The sequence below is a fragment of the Eriocheir sinensis genome, chromosome 1 (genome assembly GCF_024679095.1).
Source record: "Eriocheir sinensis breed Jianghai 21 chromosome 1, ASM2467909v1, whole genome shotgun sequence".
In the NCBI taxonomy this organism is placed as follows: Eukaryota; Metazoa; Arthropoda; class Malacostraca; order Decapoda; family Varunidae; genus Eriocheir; species Eriocheir sinensis.
This window is the reverse complement of record NC_066509.1, coordinates 3,674,316-3,698,592: the sequence shown is the minus strand read 5'-3', so window position 1 is coordinate 3,698,592 and position 24,277 is coordinate 3,674,316. Positions and strand designations below refer to the sequence as shown.

Sequence of the window (24,277 nt, the reverse complement as noted above, 5' to 3'; positions counted from 1 at the left end):
TCTCTACGCCCCGCCCCGCCCCCCTCCGTCCCCAGCCCCGGTGACCCTCCCCAGCTTTCTGCCCTGCGGCCCCTACGCCCCTTCTTTATCTCGTCCTTTTTCACCTCGCCAAGGGTGAATGCTTGAAGAAAGGTGACCGAATCAGCCCTCGATGAGCAGGTGGAGGAGGGTCAAACTCTGTTATCTTATCGCGATCTCTTGACGAAGTGCGTTTCTGACCCCGCGTGGCCGGCGTCGTCAGCATCATCGTGGCGGTTATCGCGTACGCCACCACCCACAAACAATGCTAGCTAAGGTCGCACCAGCTCTGCAATTGCTTATAGAGGTCAATTTCAATTTGCCAGGGCAGCCTAGAGAGCAGTTTGTCACGTGATTATACATGTAAGCGTAGATGTATACCACGAGGAAGGAAGGAAACAAGAAAAAAGAAACACATCTGTGGAACCTGAAAAAAAAATGAGCACTACCTCGACGGAAATAGATCACCATAAATAACGTAGATGATCTGTTTTTAGTTTACGCTTCCATAAAAATCGGATTGGCGTCAGCAGTATGCATATATAAATGGCGATCAGGCTTAATCAATAGGCTACTTTTACTGAAATTGAATAGTCTTTATATAAACCCATTTTCTGCATATATATACACGCATCAGGTATCAATACAGTTGGAACGGTTTATCCTGTTTACTATCTCATGCAGTACAGCGCAACGTGGGGTTTGTATGAGGTTAGGTTACTGCACAGTCATCGGCGTGGTGGTGGTGGTGGTGGTTTCATATACACAATGACTCTCTTCTTGCGTTGGAGTGTTGGTGATTGTGTAGGTGTGAGATGGAGGGTGGGGGAAGGGGCGCATCAAGTGGGTGGTTGGCAAGGATGACTGTAGATTGGTGTTGGTGGTAAGTAGTGGTATGTAGGTGGATGAGTGGTTGGTGGAAGGCAGCGGTGGGTGGCGGGGGAAGGGGTGCATGGAAGTGAGTGGTTGGCAAATGTAGATTGGTGTAGGTGGTAAGTAGTGGTAGCTATGTAGGTGGATGAGTGGTATAGGTGGAAGACGCATGGGGATAGCGGTGAGTGGCGGGGGAAGGGGTGATGAGCGGTGGATGAGTGTTAGGTGGAAGAAATGTAGATAGCGGGTGGCGGGAAGGGGAGAAATATAGATTAATGTTAACATGTGTGTGTGTGTGTGTGTGTGTGTGTGTGTGTGTGAATGGCTGGTGGAAGGGGAGTTAGTGGGGCCCTGGGGTGTGGGTTGGTGTTAAGTGGACGAGTGGATGAACAAGCCCCCGGATCCCGCTTGTTGAGTGGTGATAAGGGAGGCTACACGTGTGCCGCCGACCCAGGGAAGGAGCCTCGTGGTGGTGCCGGGGCCTCGTTGTCGCCAGGGTTAAGGGTTAGGTTAGGTTAGGTTAGGTTAGGTTAGGCAGACTCTCGTTGTCGCCAGGGTTAAGGGTTAGGTTAGGTTAGGTTAGGCAGACTCTCGTTGTCGCCAGGGTTAAGGGTTAAGGGTTAGGTTAGGTTAGGCTAGGCAGACTCTCGTTGTCGCCAGGGTTAGGTTAGGTTAGGTGGTGTCTCGTTGTCGCCAGGGTTATAGGTTAGGTTAGGTTAGGTTAGGCTAGGCAGACTCGTTGTCGCCAGAGTTAGGTTAGGTTAGGTGTCTCGTTGTCGCCAGGGTTATAGGTTAGGTTAGGTTAAGTTAGGCTAGGCTAGGCGGAGTCTCGTTGTCGCCAGGGCTAGGTTAGGTTAGGTTGTCGCCACACTATACACATGCTCTCCTGTGCTGGGATCTCATGACCAAGAATTTTCACTCATGTTTTAATCTCGTTGTCATCAGGGTTAAAGGTTAGGTTAGGTTAGGTTAGGTTTACGCCACACTACACATGCTGCTGGGATCTCATGACCAAGAATTATCACTCGTGTTTTAATCTCGTTGTCACCAGGGTTAAAGGTTAGGTTAGGTTAGGTTAGGCTAGGCGGAGTCTCGTTGTCGCCAGGGTTAGGTTAGGTTAGATTAGGTTAGGTTGTCGCCACTACACATGCTCTCCTGTGCTGGGATCTCATGACCAAGAATTATCACTCGTGTTTTAAGTAATAGAATCGTAAATTTATAGGTATATAGCTGAGAAGAGAAGAAAACGAAAAAAGGAAGAAAAGAATAAGGAAAAGAGAGAAGAGGAAGAGAATGATAAATAAAAAGAAGAGGAGAGAAAAGAAGAAAATGGAAAATAACAGTGGTATAGTTGTTATTGTAGGCCTATATCGTATGCGTGTGCTAATGCGTGCCAGAATGATATCAAAACTAAGTCTTATACCAAAGCGACTACTACTACCACTACTATTACTACTACCACAACTACTACTACAAATAATGACGGTAATAACCCCACTCACCACTACAATAACCTTTACAGAGATCATATGTGCTAACCAACACCTTAAAACCTAACCTAACCTAACCTAACCTTAACCTATACGCCACATCCAGGGTACAGTTTAGTGGGGGTGGCTTTCGTTCGCTATCTCGCTCGGTGTTCCCCCAAGGCGCAGTTTCTTCCAGTGTGTTATCAGCGTAATAAAAGTCGTTTATCGGAAGCTGAACCTGATACGGCCGCTGTTTGGGGAGTTTTGGAGGCGAGGGAGCGGCCTAGTGGCGCTTATTTGGCGATTACGGCGATTGGCGGGGTGGTGAGAGTTATGGTGTGGTAGGTAACGGCTTAGAGAGAGAGAGAGAGAGAGAGAGAGAGAGAGAGAGAGAGAGTTATAAGAAAGAGAAAGGTACAAAAATTAGTCAGAGAAGGGAATAAAAGAAAAATAGAAGGAAAATAATGAATGAGAGAGAGAGAGAGAGAGAGAGTTACAAAAATCAGTCAGAGAAGGGAATAGAAAGAAAAAAAATAGAAATGGAAGGAAAATAATGAATGAATGAAGAAAGGAAATTAGGCAGGGAAGAAGGAAGGAACGAGCAGATGAAAGAATGAAAGAAAGAAGGAAGGCAAGGAAAATAATGGATGAATGAATGAAGAAAGGAAATTAGGAAGGGAGGAAGGAAGGAACGAAAGATTGAAAGAATGTAGGAAGGGAGGAAAGAAGACCTGAATGAAAGAGAAAAAAAAATAAGTGAGAGATATAGACAGACAGACAGAGACTCACATAAATCATACACGAAAAAAGGAAGAAAAGAATAAGGAAAAGAGAAGAGGAAGACAACGATAAATAAAAAGAAAAGAGGAGAGAAAAGAAGAAAATGGAAAATAACAGTGGTATAGTTGTCATTGTAGGCCTATATCGTATGCGTGTGTTAATGCGTGCCAGAATGATATCAAAACTAAATCTGATACCAAAGCGACCACTACTACCACTTCTATTACTACTACAACAACTACTACTACACTTAAAAGACACATAAATCATACTCTGTTGTCCCTGAGTGTAATTTTCTCTTCTATGTCTCGTCTCCGTGTTGTCTCATCCACCCTCATCATTACAACCCAGTAGTCAGTCATGTCCAAGGCTGTGTGCATCGTCACGTATCATCAGAGCCATCACAAGGGAGGCTAACCGTCCCTCGCCCCCGCAAACACTTTACCGAATAGCAAGCGAGTGTTGTGCTGCCGATACGCCGATATACTTTTTTTTATTAATTTATCTAACAGTTTTTTATAAGATTATCCAACATCCTTGTTTGATAAATTTAGTATGGTAGCTTGCTTGGAGGGACAGGATGTATAATGTTTGTGTTGACTGTATTAAAAAAATGTATATAATGTATTTATCTATCATCTTTATCTATCTGTCTGTCTATTCTTTATCTAACTATCTACGTATCTACCACCCTACCTACCTATCTATTTATCTATCTATCTATCATCTTTATCTATCTGTCTGTCTATTCTTTATCTAACTATCTACGTATCTACCACCCAACCTACCTATCTATTTATCTATCTATCTATCTATCTATCTATCTCCTTCGCCAGAGACAACGGTGTGAAGGCGATTGAGAACTTGATGAAGAAGAGAGGCAAGTTCGACTACATCCTGCTGGAAACGACGGGATTGGCCGACCCAGGTAATATTAGAGAGAGAGAGAGAGAGAGAGAGAGAGAGAGAGAGAGAGAGAGAGAGAGAGAGAGAGAGAGAGAGAGTAGAGCACGTAGTTATAATTACCTAAAACACTCACACTCACTGGTGGACGGACAGACAGCAAAACAACAAACATAAACAGCAGACAGGCAAAACAGTTGCAACAGACACCTAATTGTATAGTAGAAAAAAAAGACAATGGTATTAATAAAAAATAAAAAAAACAGGCAAATATAGAGAAGTAAAGAAAGATGGATTAAAAAATAAGATATAGAGAAAAAATGGTTACACAGACACACACACACACACACACACACACACACACACACCACATTGCTGCGGTTATCACGCTCGCCTCACAACCAAGAGGTCCCAGGTTCGATTCCCGGGCGAAATGAAAACGTGCCCCCTGTCCACCCTGCAGTGAATGGGCACCGGGGGTCAGTCATGGGTTGAGTTCCGCTTCCTGGGGGTGTATGGGTGTGAGGTTTCAGCGGTAATCAGATATCAGTCACTTGTAACCTCCAAGCACATTCGGGAAAGGTGCTGGCTGGCGATTGAGGGTCGCATTATAAGACATTTCGCCGCCCAAGAACACATATTTGACAAAGGCAAGGCTTAGGCTTGGGAGTTTTCAGGAGTAGTTTAGAGTTTTTGGAACCTGTTAGTAGTTTGACCCTTCTTCTGTACCATGAACCTAAGGAAACACTCATTAGAACTCGACTGACCCCCTCTTTAACCTTTAGAAATTGTTAATGTGAGAAGCGATAGTGTCTATAATACCAACCTGAGAGTCTAGCGTGCGGTCTGTCCATGGGAAATTACACACGGGTTCTCCCCCCTTCCCCCCTTCCCTCCACGTGCATTCACTCACACAACTACATGACATCGAGTACTCAGTCGCCTCCTCTATTACACCAAGTTGCGTCATGTCAGGTAATAGGCGTTGGCAGGTGTGTCTGGGAGGGGAACAACAAATACCTGAGCACAGTAACACCTGGAGCAGGGCGTCAACGAGGTGCTTCCCTTCGATACCTTTGTACTGTTAACTCTAATGAACCTGTCGCCTTTCTTTTCCCTCCTCGCTTGCTCTCTCTCCTCACACTGGATATGATAAAGGAGTGTATATGCGTGCGTTCTCACTCTCGCTTTCTCACTCTTTCTCAATCTCTCAGTTTCCCCTCATTATTTTCTTCTCCATCCTTCGAAATCTTCCCCTGTTCTCCTTATGTACCCTCTCTCTTACACTGGATATGATAAAGGAGTGTATATGCGTGCTTTCTCACTCTCACTTTCTCACTCTTTCTCAATCTCTCAGTTTCCCCTCATTATTTTCTTCTCCATCCTTTGAAAGCTTCCCGTTCTCCGTAGCCTCTCTCTTTACCGTCTCCTTTCGTCCTCTCCATAACACTTCTCTCCACGTTTCTTTTGTTCCGCATTCCTTCCTCTCACTATTCATCCCCCTTCACCGCTTCCTCCTCTCCTGTTCATTCCTCTTCACTCGGTCCTACTCTCTTAACTATACTCTGTTCACGTTAACTTGGCGAGTAAGCCCCTTCCTCTTCTGCAATGGGTGTATATCACTGGCCAGTCCACAAGCAAGCCACGCCCCCTCTATATCTCAAGTTCCATTTGATTTGTGAATGCTGTAGGGTAATTTTATAATCTTATTGGTGATTCTTGGATTGGCGAGAACGCGATTTGTTTGCCAAGTTAATCTGAAGAGTATGATATGAATGGGTGAATGGGTGATCGTCTTCTGTATACTCAACCAAGGAAGTCTATCGTGCTTCAGAACACTGAGCAATTTAAATAATGTCCCAGTCCTACGCTACTAAAGTTACTAGCGCCAGTTTTCATTATTTTTCGTTCATTCTGTTCCATCGGTCATCAGGTATTCATGAAAGTTAAGTCCTATCCCAGAACATGAATTGGTATGAAAACTGTCTAAATCATTTGCCACTTTCTTTTAGCAGCATCCATTCTTTCTCTCTAGTTTTGGGTCACATTATTCAATCGCTTATAAGGTGCCTGAAATTAGTCCTTCCCCCGAATTTGAAGTAATATGAAGTTTGTCTAAAAACATTTGCCGCTTACTATTAGCAGGATCACTTCTCGCTAGTTTACTGTTCACTCTGCTATCGTTAATAAGGTAAGCTACCCCCCAAATTAAGTGAACCTAAATCAAAACGACTTCTTTTTTACAGCAAAGGGGGCAGCTCAAGGGCAACAATAAACGGAAAACAAGAAAGCCCGCTGCACATTTTCTTTAGTTTTCGTTCATTATATGTTGTTTCGCTCATAAGGCCGCCGGTATTATTCAGGGCGGGTGTGCTAAGACGCGTGTATCTGTCCCTCTCTCGCAGGCCCCATCGCGGCGCTCTTCTGGGTCGACAAGCAGCTGGAGTGTGAAGTGTACCTCGACGGTGAGTGTTGCTGTTATTGTTATTATTATTATTATTATTATTATTATTATTATTATTATTATTATTATTGGTGGTGGTGGTCGTGGTGGTGATGTTATTGTTTTTTGTTGTATTATTGAGATCCAAGGAAGGGCATCAGATGAAAAAAATATATAGACCTAAACAAACAGAGTCCCCTCGATGAGCAGACACGGATGTAGTGATATAATATTAAAGTTGCTTGGCTTGATGACGAGGTTGCTGTTATTTTTTATTATTATTATTATTATTATTATTATTATTATTATAACGGTAACACTAATAATGATAATAATACTGATAATTTGAATAATTGTATATTTTTATTAATATGTCATATCAGGACAGATTCACAAAAAAGCCAAAATGTAACGTGATCATTGATTTTTTATTATTTCGTTTTATTTTTTTTAGCTTTATTTTTGTGTTCATGACTTGTGTGATATTTTCCCCAATAGCGTCTCGCACTTAGTGATTATAATTATCCTCCTTCATAATTAGAGATAAAAAAAAATCTAGGGTTGACTATTATGGTTTGAAGTATCAAAATAACAATGAATTAGGTCATTAGTCTACTGGATTTACTGAGTTTAAGTGAAAAGAAGCATTCATTCTGGCACGAAAAAAGTAAAGCTTCATCATGATTGCCCCGGCGCGAACCCTGTCACTGATATTTTAGGTAACGTGGTAAAATTATGTCCAGGCACGCTCCCTGGACATAGTTTCGGCCACAAGGATGAAGCATGCAACGGAATACTTTAGGAAGGCAATTGAATACTAAGAATGTAACGGACTTCTTTTTTTATATATCAACACGTTATAAAGGATTGAAGACTACAGAAAACAATATTGGTGATGCAGCTTCTCACTTCATGCTGTCACGATCAACGGGTTGGAAGTAAAGGAATATAAGTGCTGCCATCGAGTGAGTGCTATTTTTGAGACGCCCAGATTATGTGAAGGCCTGCCCACTCAAAACATTCTTCTGTTGTTATTTTTCTTCCAGAGCCAATCACAGCCCTGCATATCACGGTTACTTTAGACAATAATAACTTCACGAAAAGGCTTTCCAAATAGATAAGGTCGTTCTAAGGTTGAGAAAAGGAAGAAAGCAGATGAATAAGGGTCCAAATTTTTATTATTGTTATTATTATTATTATTATTATTATTATTATTAGTAGTAGTAGTAGTAGTAGTAGTAGTAGTAGTAGTAGTAGAAGTGTTGAAATCCCAGAAAGTGAATCACGTGAAAACAATTATATTCTAAAATTGAGGAAAATAAGAAAAAAAATTATTATTGGTCTCTTAAAAAGATAAACTGATTCTGAAGTTGAGAAAAAGAGAGAGAAAAAAAAGATGATCGTTATAACACGGGGCCAACAGCAAAACATGTACCTCTACCTTCCCATTACCGCGAAGAGAGAAGGAAGAAAATAAGCGTGTACTGTACTTGTCGCCTATCTGTGGAGTGCCCTACGGAACTACAGCATCGTACACAGTATATATCTGTCGCTCTGTCGGGAACTGCGTCGCTGGATCCGGACAAACAGACAGACAGGTAGAGTTTCTTGTTACACGGCTAATGAGCATTGTAGTTTCTCTCTCTCTCTCTCTCTCTCTCTCTCTCTCTCTCTCTCTCTCTCTCTCTCTCTCTCTCTCTCTCTCTCTCTCTCGTCCCCGCCGTTTCCCAGGTGACACGCTCTTTAATTAGCCGCCTCGCCCTCTAATAACATGTCAGCACTTTTCTCCCACCTGGCAAATTGTTCCGTGTGTGTGCGTCTGTGTGTGGTGGGGAAGGGGGGTGGTGGGGGGTAAGGGAAAGGGAGTATATGTCTATGGGTGAGGGGAAGGGGAGTGTGTCGGGAGAGGGGAGTATAGGGGGGAGTGTGTGTGTGTGTGTGTGTGGAGAGGGGAGATATGTGTGGGTGGGAGTGAGGGGAGGGTATGTGTGCAGGGGAGGGGAGTAAGGGGGGGTGTGGGGGAGAGGGGAGCAGGATGTTTGTGAGGGACAGACAGACAGACAGACAGATAATAAAAGGTAAGACAAAAGGAGATGTTTGTCCCATGTAGCTTTGTCCGTTTCTGTTGATGCGAGATTGTCTTGGAGAGAGAGAGAGAGAGAGAGAGAGAGAGAGAGAGAGAGAGAGAGAGAGAGAGAGAGAGAGAGAGAGAGATGTAACATATATAACTTAGGACGGAGAAAGGTGTGAATATAATAATAATAATAATAATAATAATAATAATAATAATAATAATAATGCTATATATGTCATCCATCGTCACGTTACCCAAGTATATCAAAAGGCAAAACACACAAACAAGCAAACAAGAATTAATAAGCAAAAGCAAATATATCAAACAACGTATAACTAAATAAAATAGTAAAAAATAAAGAAAACGGGCGAATAAATATGAATGAAAAGGGGAACTGTAATATATTGACTGTTTTCATGCGTTTTATAAGTGTATAGTAACCCAAGCGTCTATTAAAAGAGAAAAAAAAAAAAAACGAAAAAATATATGAAAAAAACTGCATTGTATCAACCACTTCCATGAGACTCATATAAGAGAAATCTAGCAGAGACCTTTTTGACAGTGCGACGGAGATGAGCACTGAGGCCACGCGCAGCTATAGTGTACGCCCCCACCTCTACCTTTACCTTGTTTGGCATTCAATTCGTATAGGGCTGCAGAGAGGCCTTTGAGGGGAGGCCGCCGCGTCAGTGAAGGCCGCGTCCCATTTGCTAATTTCCACCGTTGACTTGTATAGAAGGGGAGAAGAGGGGAGCGAGGGCAGGCTGCAAAAGGCCGAGCTATGGGATGGAAAGACTGTAGAACGATGTGGGTCTATAGTGAACGTTCAGTGCCTTAGGTTGTTCTGTAAGGGGCTTGAAGGAGGATGGGATGTAGGTAGCTATAGGAAGGAGAGGAGGAAATAAGAAAGGGGAAGGAGGGAAGGAAGGGGAGGGGGAAGGTAGATGGACGAAAAAAAGAAGGTGGAGAAGGAGTGAACTTGAATGTAAGGAGGAAAGCCGGAAGGGAAGGAGAAAGGGAGGAAGGGAAGGGGTAAGAAGGATGAATGGATAAAAGGGAAGAAAGGGGAAAAAGAGAGAATCTAGGATGTAAGAAGGACGATAGGAAGGTAGGGAGGAAGGAAGAAGAAGGAAGAAGGGACAATGGAGAGAAAAAAAAGGAAGAAAAAGGATATAAAAGCAGGGATAGAGACTGGAAAGAACGGAGGAAGGAAGAAAGAAAAGGAAATAAGTAAATGAGGAAGGAAAGGAGAGAAAAAAGGAAGATAGAATATATAAAAGCTGGGATAGAGACTGGAAAGAACGGAGGAAGGAAGAAAGAAAAGGAAATAAGTAAATAAGGAAAGAAAGGAGAGAAAAGGAAGATAGAATATATAAAAGCAGGGATAGAGACTGGAAAGAACGAAGGGAGGAAGAAAGAAAAGGAAATGAGGAAGGAAGGAAGAAAGAATCATTGCAAACAGCCGGCCGTTACGCTTCCCATTCAGCAATCGTCCAGTCAGCCTGTCAGCCGGCCAGCCTTCGAGTCAGCCAATCAGCCTCCGGGACAGTCAGTATGCAAGAGTCACCGATGCGCCAAGAAACCTCCTCCCTTTTCCTTTAGTCTTTCCTTTACCTCCTCGTCCTCCTCTTCCTCGTAGTCTCCAACCACCTCCTTCCCCTCCTCCTCCTCCTCCCCCTCCTCCTCCCACACACACACCAGCATATTTATCGCCCAATTAGAATAGTGTCGCCGAGCAGAAAAACAGATTAGGGTCGGACCCGTCTCCAGCGGTCCGTCCAAATCGTCAATTCAGAAAGGTTTAGGGAAAGAAATGTCCCATCTAGCCCGACTGTGCCGTCCGCCGCGCCAAGTGTTATACATCTTTCACGACCTCGCCTCCCCGCCGCTCCCGCCTCAAATATCGCGGAAAGAAGCGGAGGCGATCCTTTGAAGCTTCGCCCAGGGAGGAAAAAGGAAGAAAAAGGCGGAGAATTCACCCCAATCTAGTGCCGAGCGTCTCCAATAATCTGCCCGCGCGTGTATTGGGGTGGAACAACCCTCTTAATTTGAAAATCCCGCCATTCATTTGAATTTCGCGCCCTTCCCCGTAATTTGATTTGAATTTTGCCGCACTCCAGACCCCGCGGTGTTGACGAGGGACGATGCCAGTTTGCGGCGAGAGGCACGAGGGGGAAAGAAATCGATGTTGTATTACGAATGAGTTAAAGGACCCAGATGTTGGTGGCTATTGGTCATTAGAGGCACTCAGGTGGATATCCGTCTGCGGGGTTGAAGAGACGCCCGTCGGTTTAGCGAAGTGAACGGTCCGTGAGGCATCGAACTCAGCCACGCCGGTTGTCTCCGCCCTCCCTTGTCTATTGCGGCGGAGGAGGCGCTGCGAGGGGTCGTTAGGGGTGACGGCAGGGAGGCGGCGAGGGCAAGGGGAGGAGGGTAGGGGGCTGCTGTGGGTGAATCCGGGCGTTATTGTGGCGAGAAAATGTGACACTTTTTAATTATGCCCTCAGGCTAGAGAATTAACTAGGCATTAAACGATCCTCTTATTAAATACGACGCGACCCCGCTGTATCGAATCGCGCCGTGGGAGTGCGGGTTGAAGGGCCTCGTGGACGGGCTACTTTGAGGGTCTTGTCGAGTGAGCTTATTGGATTATTTCGCGGGTTATCGGTTTCCGCGTGGGGTGGCGGGGCGGGTGGGAGGCAGGCGCGGTTAAGGGGTGGTCGGCAGGTTCTTTGGGCGGCTTCAGCCAATATTGGCAAAGGAGAGCGAGGTGGCGGGAAATTAGCGCGGGTAAAAGACGGCGCCGCGCGATTGTCTGGCGGCGACAAATTGCTCTTCCCTGAGTGGCCCGTCTTCCTTCCTTCCTTCCTCCCCTCCTCCTTCCCTTCTCTTCCCTTCCCCTCCCCTGCCCTCCCTGCCTCCGATGCATAATTAAATCTTATTTGTCGGGCGTCATTTGCGGTGGAAATATGGAATGCTGAAGATGAGTTCGACGGAATTCGTCTAGCCTAGCCTCGTGTTCGCGTCAAGGACCGGCCGGACGGAGGGGAGGCGAGTGTCGGCGTGTATTGAGTGGCGGAGTGAGTGTTGTGCTGTTTGTTGTTGCGTTGTGTTGCTCTGGTAATGCAGCGACCTCCTCTCCGTCCCCTCCCCCTCTTGGTAATGAATGTTGCGACGCCCCCCCCCCTCCTCTACCTTCCCCCCCTTCCTCCCCCATCCCCGCCAAGCACCTCGATGTAACAGTCTTTTGTTATTGTTGTTTTCATAGAATATTTTAAGTTTTGCGTGTTTTTTAAGGTTGCTTTTGTTAATTTGGGGTAAAGCATGGAGGATTTCTTCGGTTAAAGTCTTATTTGGGTTTAAACAAATGAGCGTCAAGCGTTTCTTTCTGTATTTTGTGGTTATGAAACTGTCAATCGATCTACCCTTACGTCTATCTATCTATCTCTATTATCAGTGTGAGTGGGCGAGCGAGCGAGTGTTGGCGTGTTGTCGCGATGCTCATTAAACTGGTCATTACACTGATCATGAAACTCAATCTGTCTACCAATCCGCCAATCTGTCTGCTTAACTATCAATCCTTGTGAGTGGGCGAGCAGCGAATGGCGGTGTGTTGTCGCGACGCTCATTAAACTGTCAATCTGTCTACCTATCCGTCTGTCTATCTTTCTATCTCTCTATGTATCTGCGTGAGTAGGCGAGCGAATGGTGGTGTGTTGTCGGTACCCTCGTTAAACTGTCTATCTACCTATCCGTCTGTCTATCTATCTCCTATCTTTCTATGTATCTGCGTGAGTGGGCGAGCGAATAGTGGTGTGTTGTCGCGACGCTGCCCCCTCCTTCCCCTCCCCGCCCCCGACAGACCCATTGATGTATTGCAAAGACAGGCGCCGCGTCTTGCAGGGCGGAAGGGGGGTGTCGGAGCCGGGGCCGGGGGTCACGATACGAGTTTTTCGCTTTGAACGCCAAAACAAGAGTAATAAAAGTTCATAAAAGTTTAAGATGCCACGTTTTCCGCTTTGATTGAATCCGGAGGCCGCCGCGGCGCCGAATAATACGTAAGCAGACGAGGAGAGGCGGAGAGGCGAGGCGACGCTAACTCTGCGCCGCGCTGTTGTCAAATTTACGTCGCTTCGCCGCGTTGATTCCAGACCACAAGTAGTTTACGCCTCATTGAAGTGATTAATGGCGTTGCTAATATGTCCAGTGTGTTGTTATTGAAGTTTATTTGTCTTATTTCAGTTTGTTTATTTTGTTTGTGTATATATTTATTTTTTGTTGTACTTTATGCTCCGTTGTACTCATCATTACTGTCCCTCATGAATCAAGTTTGTTTTTATTTCTGTTTATTTGTTTGTTTCAGTTGATCTTTCTTATTCCAGATTGTTTTAGTTCAGGCCTTGAGTACTTTACGCTTCATTGTACTAATTAATATCGGCGCTAATGTATCCAATTTGTTTTATTAGCTGAAAAGAGGACAGGTGAGCTTGATTAATTTGCGTTATGAAGGTGAGGAATGTTCAGTTTAGCACCGAGATGGAAGGCGCGGAGGGAGTCATGGAGGTAGCATCATCAGGGCGGGGATGAGTGTGTGACGGAGGGGAGGATCATTCGGCTCGGAACCAGTGAGTTAGGAACGTCTAGAAGCAAAATGAATGACAGGTCCAACAATGGTTTCTAAAGTTATATTTTTTAACTGACAAAAGGCTAAAGACAAAACACAAGAAGAAAAGATAGCTGAAGACAAAACAATAGAAGAAAATTGACTCCACTCACAACACCTCTGTCCCAAATATGGTACTAAAAAGCCAAACTGGAAATACGACGTTTAAAATCATCAGACATTGGACCCATCATCCCGCCCGCGTGAAGTCACTTGGTCCCCTCTCTGAATCTTGCTTTTTCCTTCCCCCACAGGCATCATCACGGTGCTGGACGCCAAGTACGCCGAGAAGGTGAGTGGCTGGGTCCAGTGGTGAGTGCGGGTTCAGTGGGCGGCGTCTCCATGGGTCTGGTAGGGGCGGGGGTCACTGGTGGACAGCTCTTAATCACTTTAGTAGAACTCCACTATGTAGTCTTTCTGAACGGTAAAAGTTAAAGCTATCTAGTTTTAGCGTTCTTTACCAGGTGGCGTTTTAGTGACCTTATTAACAAAGTATATTTTGTTTCATATTTTCTTTAAACATCCACTAATATGATATTTTCAGTTTCATTCACGTAATACATCTGCGCTAGTGGACTTTTTTGTTCTCCTTTTTTTTCATTAAGCTGCCTTCTTTCTTATGAAAATAACAACTATGAACATTTTTTTCAGAATATCTCCGAGAAGAAGCCTGAAGGTGTGGTGAACGAGGCTGTGAGGTGAGTGACTGAGGGAATGCTTGAGTTGGTTCCATGGTTGATTGATAGATTGAGGGAGAGCTCTTATTATTTTCTTCTTCCCCCCCCCCCACCTCCCTCATCTACCTGGCTTCCCCTCCCCGCAGACAGGTGGCCTTGGCGGACCTCCTCATCCTAAACAAAACGGACTTGGTGGACCAGCAGCAACTTGACCTGGTGACGCGGATTGTGAGGTGAGGCAAAGAATTCAAGAGTATTATAGAGAGTTATAGAATATTAGAGTGTGAGTTACAGGTATTGTTGTTAGTGTTGTTAATTTGTTTTTGGTTATTGTTATTGTTATCATTACTCTACCTATGATTATTAATTGTTCCTTTCCAATATTTGTGATTTTAGAGTTTGTTCATGATTTTAGAATGTTATAAATGGGGTCATAGATGTTACTTTTGCTCTTGTTAGTGTTGTAATTATTTATTATTATCATTATTATTACTTAACTTCGGATTAATTGTTCATTTTTTCCTGTGTTCGTGATTTTAAAAGATTATACGTTATTTTAAACTCAAGACGTAGGGAAGGAGATAAAGAGAAAATGAGAAAGAGAGAGAGAGAGGGAGAGGAGAAAGCAAGGAACAAGAAAGACAATAGAGAGAGAGAGAGGAAGAGAGAGAAGGAGAGTAGAGAGGAGCATAGCAGGAGAGTCAATAATGTTAATGTTAGTCAAATAGAAGAGAGGGGGAAACAGAGGAGGGCAGAAGACGTCTCAAGGAGGGAGTGCAGCGGAGGGAAAGTAAAAAATGGAAGAGGAAACACAGGTGGAGGAAATCAGGTGACAGATGACGATGATGGGTGAAGAGGATGGGACAGGAGGAGGAGGAGGAGGAAAGAGAGTGGGCAGGAAGAGAATGAAAATGATTGAGTTGATCCCATGATAGTCAGGTCAGATCAGGGAGGGAGGGAGAGACAGAGGGAAGGGAGAGAGAGAGAGGCAGGTAGGGAGGGAGAGACAGAGGGAAGGGAAAGAGAGAGAGAGAGAGAGGGAAGGTAGGGAGGGATGGAGGAAAGGGAGCGGAAATAAGAACGCTACCCTGTTTTGTGCACTCACTTGACGCGAAAAATAAGTGCTGGAAAAGGGAGAAGGTGGGATCCAATTCTTCATATTTCCCTGGTGACATGTGAAGGATTTTTGAGGTATTAGCAAGATAAAAGGTAAAGTAGAGGCAGATAGATAGAATAGTATATAGTTTTGTGCGCTCAGTTGAACCTAAAAAATAAGGCAATGGAAAAGGAAGAAGGTTGGGTCCATTTTTTGTTTTCCTGGTGACAAGTGAAAGATTTTTGAGGTATTAGCAAGATAAAAGGTAAAGTAGAGGTTGGCAGAATATTATATGGCACTGTGCACTCACTTGATACAAAAAATAAGGGCTGGAAAAGGGAGAAGGTGGGATCTGATTCTTTATATTCCCTGGTGACATGTGAAGGATTTTTGAGGTATTAGCAAGATAAAAGGTAAAGTAGAGGTTAGCAGAATATTATATGGCTCTGTGCACTCACTTGATGTGAAAAATAAGTGCTGGGAAAGGGAGAAGGTGGGATCCAATTCTTTATATTCCCTGGTGACACGTGAAGGATTTTTGAGGTATTAGCAAGATAAAAGTTAAATTAGAGGCTGGCAGAATACTATATACTAGTTCTGTGCAATCAGTTGAAGCAAAAAAATGAGTAACTTGAAAAGGGAGAAGGTGGGATCCAATTCTTTATATTCCCTGGTGACAAGTGAAGGATTTTTTAGGGATTAGCAAGGTCAAAGGTAAATTAGAGGTAGATTGAATAGTATATAGTTTTGTGTACTCAAATGAACACAAAACAAACTATAGAATAAGTGCTGGAAAAAGGGAGAAGGTGGGATCCAATTCTTTATATTTCCCTGGTGACAAGTGGAAGATTTTTGAGGACTTAGCAAGATAAAAGGTAAATTAGAGGTTGATAGAATAGTATATAGTTTTGTGCACTCAGTTGAACCTAAAAAGTAAGGCATTAGAAAAGGAAAAAGGTTGGGTCCATTTTTCTTTAGTGATAAGTGAAAGATTTTTTAGAAGATTAGCAAGATAAGAAATAACATTGTTGTGATAGGAAACTAGAGAGGTATATAATAGTACATAGTTTTGTACTCTATATATTAAGGGAAAAACTAAGTACTGGAAAAGGAAGAAGATTGAATATATATTTATTTTCTGGTACGAAGAGAGTTTTTATTTTTATTTTTTGTGGGGGTGAGCAAGATGAAAGATAAATTAGAGCTAGATAGAATAGCAACTACATTGTAAAAGAGAGTTAATGATAAAGATAATAATAATGTAAAACTAATCATGGTGAGATTTATTTCAACTTATAAAAATGGATTTAAGCAACAGGAAAAAAAAGACAGTTGAGAATCACTTAAAATACTTACAATTCTACATAATGTACTACTTGATGGTCATATATTTATTTATTTATTTGTTTATTGCAGAAACATCAACAGCTCAGCAGAGATCGTCCAAACACAGAGATGCAGGTGTGTATACATAGGTGTGTTTGTATGTATGTATGTATGTATGTATGTATGTATGTATGAATGAATGTATACTAAGCCTAACGAGTATTATTTTCCCTTCGTCATTTTTTTTTTGTATGTATGAGAGAGAGAGAGAGAGAGAGAGAGAGAGAGAGAGAGAGAGAGAGAGAGAGAGAGAGAGAGAGAGAGAGAGAGAGAGAGAGAGAGAGAGAGAGAGAGAGAGAGAGAGAGAGAGAGAGAGAGAGAGAGAGAGAGAGAGAGAGAGAGAGAGAGAGAGAGAGAGAGAGAGAGAGAGAGAGAGAGAGAGAGAGAGAGAGAGAGAGAGAGAGAGAGAGAGAGAGAGAGAGAGAGAGAGAGAGAGAGAGAGAGAGAGAGAGAGAGAGAGAGAGAGAGAGAGAGAGAGAGAGAGAGAGAGACTAAAGGTTTCATCACCCAGAGGCAAGGCAGGAATTATAGCTTTCTCTCTCTCTCTCTCTCTCTCTCTGACCCCTCTCCTACCCCATTCTTCCCCCCCCTCTCAATCACTAACCTATCCTACCTATCCTCATCCTATCCTTTATCTGCCATCCTTCCACTCCTCCTTCTGTGTCCCAATCTTCCTCTTCCCCTTGTGCCTTTATGTCCCTCCTCACCTCCCTCCCCCTCCTTCTCTCCTCTCCCTCTCCTCCTCCTCTCCCAAACTTGGCCTCTTACCCCCTCCAGCCTGATTGAATTTGCCACAGTTCCCCCGAAAGAGAAGGTACAACCACGCTTCAACGGGGCTGATGAAATTTGTCACTCAGAGGATGGGGAGAGAGAGGAGGGGGGAGAGAGACACAGGAAGAGGGGAGACGAGGGGTGACGAGAGGTGAGGAGAGGTGTCAACGGGAATGGGGGGGCCGACACACACACAAACTCACGCACTCACACAGGGAAGGACAGAAGGAGGAAGGGAGAAGAAAGAAGTGGAGAGAACCTGGTGGCGGTGCGATGAAAGAAAGGTGTTGGTGACCTAAGAAGGAGGAAAGAATGTAAATTTGTAAAAGTTGAGGCGACTGTGAATGTCAGTCATGAAGGAGACGAGAGGAGGAGGAGGAGGAGGAGGGGATGCAAATAAAATAATGGTGCCGTGTGGTATTAAAGAAGAGACAGACATATTGTGATACTAACGAAGGGAAAATGAGGAGAGTTCGCCTTTTCTTATATATAAAAGGAGAAAAGTAAAAACGGAAAAGTAAGGGAAAGTAAATGATAAAGACAGCAAAATAAGATGAAATAAATAATAAAGAGTAGAAGGAAATAAAAATGAGGGAATAGAGAGAAAAAAAGGGAAATTAGTTAAAATCTTTACTTGTATTTCTCCTGCATTATCATCATCATTGCTCATCATTATTGTCATCATCATCATCACCATTACCATCATAAATAACAGTAGGCCTACAATATACAGTAAAAGTCCATTCACTCGATTTTCACTGGCCAGAATTTCTATTACAGTACAAATTCTTAGAAGCAGGAAATGTAATTCAAATAAAAAAAGTCAGTATTTATTGAAGAAAATTATAAATAGGTAAATCAATCAATCAATAAACAATTGTCTGAAGTTTGAAGTGCAAGAACTTATAAATAAAACTTGCATACCTTTCCTTCAGGCCTTCCTTGGTGAGTGAGTACTAATTAGAAAGCTGAGTACAAATTGGTGACCATACCCTGACGATGATGAGTTTCTTACAGAGTCGACCTTGATAAGCTCCTCGACCTTCACGCCTACGACAAGTTTGGGGCTGACGAGTATGACCGAACCCTCAGCGCACACTTCAAGGATGACCTCCCACACTTGGACCAGGTTAGGTTGCGAGTTCTTCCTCATCTTGGTTCTTTTTGGTCATTCCGTGTCTGTTGTCTTCTTGAGGGCATAGTGGCTGGTCTTTGTCCTTACCATCAAGCTTCATTTGTTATATCCGTCAAGCTTCATTTGTTAGTTCCGTCAGGCTTCATTTGTTATTTTGATCAAGCTTCATTTGTTATTTTTTGTTATTTCCGTCAAGCTTCATTTGTAAGTTAGTGTTTCCTCAATGTGTGGCTTCCTAAGTAAGTATTTCCTCTTGTTTGGTCTCATAAGTTAGTATTCCTCTCTCCTTGCCTCATAGCTACATTAGTATTTCCTCTTTTTTACCTCAAGTTAGTATTTCCTAATTTTTTGCCTCACAATTCAGCATTTCTTAATTTTGTATGTTTCCTCATTTTGTAGCAGCACGAGTCGGTATTTTCTCTTCTCTTCATCTTGTAGCCTCATGAATCACTGGTCAGTTCCCCCTTGTCGTCCATCATCATTAGTCAGTATTGCTTTATTTAGTGACTGCTTCCTTCCTCTGGTGTTAAAAAAGAGAGAAGTGCTTGTAATACCATATGCTAAACCATCCTCCCTTTCCCCCTTCAGCGAGTCGGCACGGTGACCCTAGAGGTGGAGGGCAGCCTGACCCCCGCTGGCCTGGACACTCTGGTGGAGACACTGCTCTGGGAACGTTCACTCACCACACCTGCCGGACACCACCCACACATCTATCGCATGAAGGTACGAGCCTCTTAACTTAACGCCACCTATGTAGTTTGGCACGGTAGGGGTTTTATAGTTCTGTAACCAAATGCTAAAGACAATGGAGGTTCCTTGTAAATAGTATAAAGTGTTTGGTGATTATATGGAAGGTATGATTTTAGGTCGGTGCTATGAGACAGTTTCGCTTCTCACATCAGCTAGTTCTAAAGGTCAAAGAGGGGGTCAGTCGGGTTCTAATGAGTGTTCCTTCAGGTTCACAGTACAGAGGAAGGGTCAGACTACCACCAGGGTCATAAAACTACTCCTGGAAATGCAACAAACTCCTACGAAAGCCTTGTCAAATAGGTGTTTCTGGGCGATGAAACGTTTTATAATACGACCCTTAGACCCACTTACGCAGTTTGCCACAGTGGGGTTTGTAAATGCTCTGTAACTAAAGGGTACAAAAGACAATGAATGTTCCTTGCATATATAGGTAAGAAATTTCTTCATGAAGGCACGACAAGCTTCTAGTTTATGAGAGTCTGTCATGGCGGGTGTTTGTGTACGCTCTGTAAATGAATACTACTAAAGATGTAAATTCCTTTGTACGTATATAGCTAGCTGAGCCGCCCTACTTTCCCATAGAAAAATAAATAAGTAGTCATTGGCCTGTCTCCTTGACCATAAGAAAAAGCAGCGGGAAAATGTAATGGAAGTAGGAGGAAGAAAAGCAGGAGACAGCAAAAGAAGAAGAAGGATAAAGTAGAACAGGCTGCAGATAAATAATAACTAAACAAAATGGGAGTACATATATCTTGCTTTCGGCCACCTCTTTTGTTTCTTTTTTAGGAGCAGCGAGTAGCGGGCTTTTTTTTTTTTTATTATTGTTTTCTTTTTTTTGCGTGCCCTTGAGCTGCCTCCTTTGTTGTAAAAAAAAATAAATAAAAATACAATAACTGCAGGCGGCCTCAGAGCTCATCTCTAACGCCTATGAGCCGGCGGTGAATAAGAACTCATTACCTTGGAACACCGACATGCAGGTTACCTCAGTTTACCTTCCCCAGGTTTCCACAGGCACCCATTTATCAATCGGCAATTTCAGGCTGGTTGATGAATATATTTTTCTTTAGCCTCCATACTGTGTCCTTTACTGCAAAAAATTAGTAGAGTAAACAGAGAAAAAGAATAACACGCCTAACTCACCCATTCTCTTTTTCATTTGATGGTTAACCCGGTAGCTGCAGGGATCATGTTTCTTAAAGGCCCCTCAATGTAAGAAAAATGAGAAAAAATCACTCACGCAAAACATTTCATAATATATATCAACACCTTTGTGATAAGTTTATGCATCATCTATTTTTGGGGGTTTATATCATGGCAAAAATTTGGCCTGTTGCTGGTACACGGTAAAGCCACAAATTTGGCCCGTCGCTGCTACCGGGTTAAATGAGGAGCAGCAAGTGGCTATCCTTTAATTTTTAGCTCTTGATGTGTCTCTATCTTTGCTGTAAAAAATATAAGAAATAACCACAAGAATAACAGGCCTAACTCACCCATTCTCCTGACATTTTTCAATTTGATAGTGAGATGAAGAGCACCAGTTAACTATTCTTATATTAAGCTCTTGGTGTGTCTCTGCTCTTGGTACAGAATGATAAATAAAAGAAATAGAATAAAAGAATATCAGGCCTAAGTCTCCCATTCTCTAAACATCCTTCATTCAGTAGTGAGGCAAAGAACAGCAAGTGGCAATTCTCGTATCTTTTGCTCTCTGTATGTCTCTACCATTACTTCCATCGCTGTAAAAAAAAAAAAATAAATAAATAACAATAATAATCACCCAGACTACCCCCTCCGCAGGGCATCCTCTCGGTGGTGGGTGAGGAGCGACGGGTGATGCTACAGGCGGTGCAGGAGCTCTACGAAGCCGAGCCCATCGACCCCTGGCCCCCACACTGCCCCCGGACGTGCAAGTTTGTCTTCATCGGTGAGTGTGGGAGTGTGTGTGGTTAGGGTGGGGTGGGGGGATCACTGTGCTGTGTGTGTGTGTGTGTGTGTGTGTGTGTGTGAAGGGGAAGGGGTCATAGGGGAGAGTGTGGGTGTGGGTGTGGGTTTGGGTGTGTGTGGGAGGAAGAAAGGCTTTTTTTATGTGTGTTGTGTGTGTATATATGTGGGTTGTGTGTGTATATATGTGTGTGTGCGTGTGTGTGTGTAGATGCGTGTGTTAGGGCATCTTGCATGAGTACATGTGTGTGTGTGTGTGTGTGTGTGTGTGTGTGTGATTTATCTCTCTATTTGCAATTGCGCAATTATAACACATGAAATTATAGATGAAAACATTTATGTCCAGCACGATCTAACTGATTTCCAATATTGTCTTTATTAATGCTACAATTTTTCTCTGTTTCCACCTTCAGGAGAACATCTGGAGGAGGGCATCTTGAGGGAGTTCCTGGAGTCTCTAGCAGTGGAGGGACCTGTGGGGGTGCCGTAAGGGGGGGCAAGGGAGGGGATGATTCTCTAAAGCCTTGTCCTGCCTCCTCCTGCCTCTTGTCCCCCTCCTGTCTCATCCTACATCCTCTTCCCTCATGTCCTGCCTCACCCTGTCTCATCCTGCCTCATTTTGTTGTGTTATTTTCATTCCTTTACTAAAATAATGGTCCAAAACTCCTCTGTGTGTGTGTGTGTGTGTGTGTGTGTGTGTGTGTGTGTGTGTGTGTGTGTGTGTGTGTGTGTGTGTGTGTGTGTGTGTGTGTGTGTGTGTGTCCTTACCTGATCTATTTGTTCTTAGGTAGGTATTTGTATTTTTGTATTTTTTTTCCTCAGCTCAATGTGTGTGTGTGTGTGTGTGTGTGTGTTTTACCTAACCTATTTGTCCTTGGTTTGGTATTTGTAATTTTTTTTTCCTCAGCTCAGTGTGTGTGTGTGTGTGTGTGTGTGTGTGTGTGTGTGTGTGTGTTCTGAGTTAGGTCCTGTTGTGTTTCTTCTTCATGTGTTGAGTGTGTAAATAATTGTAACAACCACTGTGTCATTAACTTGTGGCTTATTCCTTGCCCTTCTCATTTTGTATGTAAATACTTCTTTTAATTAACTCAGATTAAAAGGAGAAAAAAAGATGTTTTATACTTATATCATTAAAGCATTCAGATATTTCCCTTTTGAATCCCTTTGAATTTGGTATGTAGCAGTTGCATTCAGTGAAGAGTAACTAGATTCATGAAGCAATTGGAGGAGAATATACACCAATCATTAAACAGTCAATTATTATACAGCTGTGCATATGTGTTCCTGGTATTCATGATCTACTACCTTCCTGGATTCCTCACAATGCTTTTTATTCTTGTTAGAGTGAATTGTCAAACGTAATGGGAGGATGTAGCAGATAGGGGACGTGCACTCTATTGTATAACTGTGTGGCATGTAGCCTTGTGTAGTGAATCAAATGAATTCTCCTCTGATGGGAAGTAATTTTTTTTTTACAGCTAAAGAAACAGCTCAAGGGCAACAAAAAAGGTGTAAAAAAAGCCCGCTAATCGCTGTTCCTATAGAGAGAAAAAATTGGAATACTTGTTTGAGGGGATGAAATAGGTCCTGGAAAGAAAAGAATTGAGGAATGGATTATCTTAGGTGGGATTGGTGTCACAGGAACTGATTTGTATAGGTCTACCCGCCTCTTGCAGACTCCTTATGTTCTTGTGTTCTTAAATGAGTTATCTCTTTTCAGAAATATAGCTGAACAGATTATTTGTAGAGGAAATTCTAAACTTTCCGTCTCCTCCATTCTCTATTTTAATTTGTTACTACTATATTAATTTATTTGTTCATTATGTTGGACGGGACTAAAAGAAACATTGAAAACTTGACTTCTATATTTTGCTTTATTAACAACTGAAATATTCTTTTAGTATTTGAGGAAGGAGCGTTAAAAAGACGAAGTTAACATCCCTATAATGTAATGATAACCTCATCCTTGTATTTCACCCTACTTTTTATCAATTTACTCTCATTAATCAAAACTAACTTCCTTATAATTGGGTGTATGTGAGAAGGGAACGTTACAAACACTCAAACAGTCTAAGACCCGCCAGTGCTGATGATGACGACGCTCCGCAAAACCCACCACGGGGCGTTGAGGTGACACGTGCGGCGAGGTGACAGGTGGCGGCCGCTGCGTCCCCGGGGGTCATGGTAAGGACGGGGTGCGGCGCCAGGCATCCACGCGCCTCGCAGGGGATCTCGGGGGCTTTGTGAGGGTACATGACGGTGCGTGGAGAGCCTCGGGGCGGGAAGTAACAAGGGGAGGGGCGGGGCGGGGCCATCACCTGCGCCCCGCCAGGACTCTCGGGTTGGGTATTTTTGTCACCTTCATTTGTTGGTATTGAGAGAGAGAGAGAGAGAGAGAGAGGATTATTAGCTCTTCTTAACATCTTTCAAAGCATCGGTTCGCGGCTAATGAACACTGGGTTTCATTTTAGTTCCATACTTACCTAGACCTCCTCCGTGGTGCAGTGGCTAGCATGCCTATTTTCTGTGGCTACGAATCTGCGGGCTCGGCTTCGAATCCCCTCCCGAGCAGCCGGCGTGCGTTTATCTTCCATTTCCGGCTGGTCGATAAATGGGAACTGGGGAAGGTAAATTATGGTAACCTGAATGTCCCAGTGGGTCTGTACCCCGGGGTGATGGGTTACTTCCCCCTACAGGCTTAACCCATCCGCTGCGATTGGGGTGGATTTGTCTTTCACTGGTAGCCTGGTCACATATAGTCCCAGGTCTTTCTCTGCCTCTGTGATGGATAGTGGAGTGTTTCCCTTGTGGTATTGGTGTGCTAGATATCCCTTCACTGGTAGCCTGGTCACATATAGTCCCAGGTCTTTCTCTGCCTCTGTGGTGGATAGTGGAGTGTTTCCCTTGTGGTATTGGTGTGCTGGATATCCCTTCACTGGTAGCCTGGTCACATATAGTCCCAGGTCTTTCTCTGCCTCTGTGATGGATAGTGGAGTGTTTCCCTTGTGGTATTGGTGTGCTGGATATCCCTTCACTGGTAGCCTGGTCACATATAGTCCCAGGTCTTTCTCTGCCTCTGTGATGGATAGTGGAGTGTTTCCCTTGTGGTATTGGTATGCTGGACATCCCCTCCCAAGGTCCAGGACTTTACATTTTTCTTCATTGAATTGTAGCAGCCACTTTTTGTTCCATTCCTGTAGCTTGGTGAGGTCTTCTGGTAGGAAATCCGCAGTCAAGGGTTAAGGGCCAATACTACGGAGATGAGCACCGAGGCTACGCGCAGCAATAGCGTATG

General features: G+C 43.5%; 1 protein-coding gene across 1 annotated transcript in view; it reads left to right on the top strand.

Moving 5' to 3' along the window:
* LOC127010067 (COBW domain-containing protein 1-like) overlaps positions 1–22,128 on the top strand; it is a 28,373-nt gene extending 6,245 nt beyond the window's left edge. The window contains exons 4-13 of the mRNA XM_050883903.1: positions 3,980–4,071; positions 6,452–6,511; positions 13,481–13,518; positions 13,878–13,924; positions 14,050–14,136; positions 16,416–16,460; positions 18,174–18,285; positions 18,880–19,014; positions 20,839–20,965; positions 21,396–22,128. Coding sequence (XP_050739860.1) covers positions 3,980–4,071; positions 6,452–6,511; positions 13,481–13,518; positions 13,878–13,924; positions 14,050–14,136; positions 16,416–16,460; positions 18,174–18,285; positions 18,880–19,014; positions 20,839–20,965; positions 21,396–21,472 — 820 coding nt within the window. The 3' untranslated portion in view covers positions 21,473–22,128. The remainder of the gene's footprint in view (positions 1–3,979; positions 4,072–6,451; positions 6,512–13,480; positions 13,519–13,877; positions 13,925–14,049; positions 14,137–16,415; positions 16,461–18,173; positions 18,286–18,879; positions 19,015–20,838; positions 20,966–21,395) is intronic.
* Positions 22,129–24,277: the final 2,149 nt, after the last annotated feature.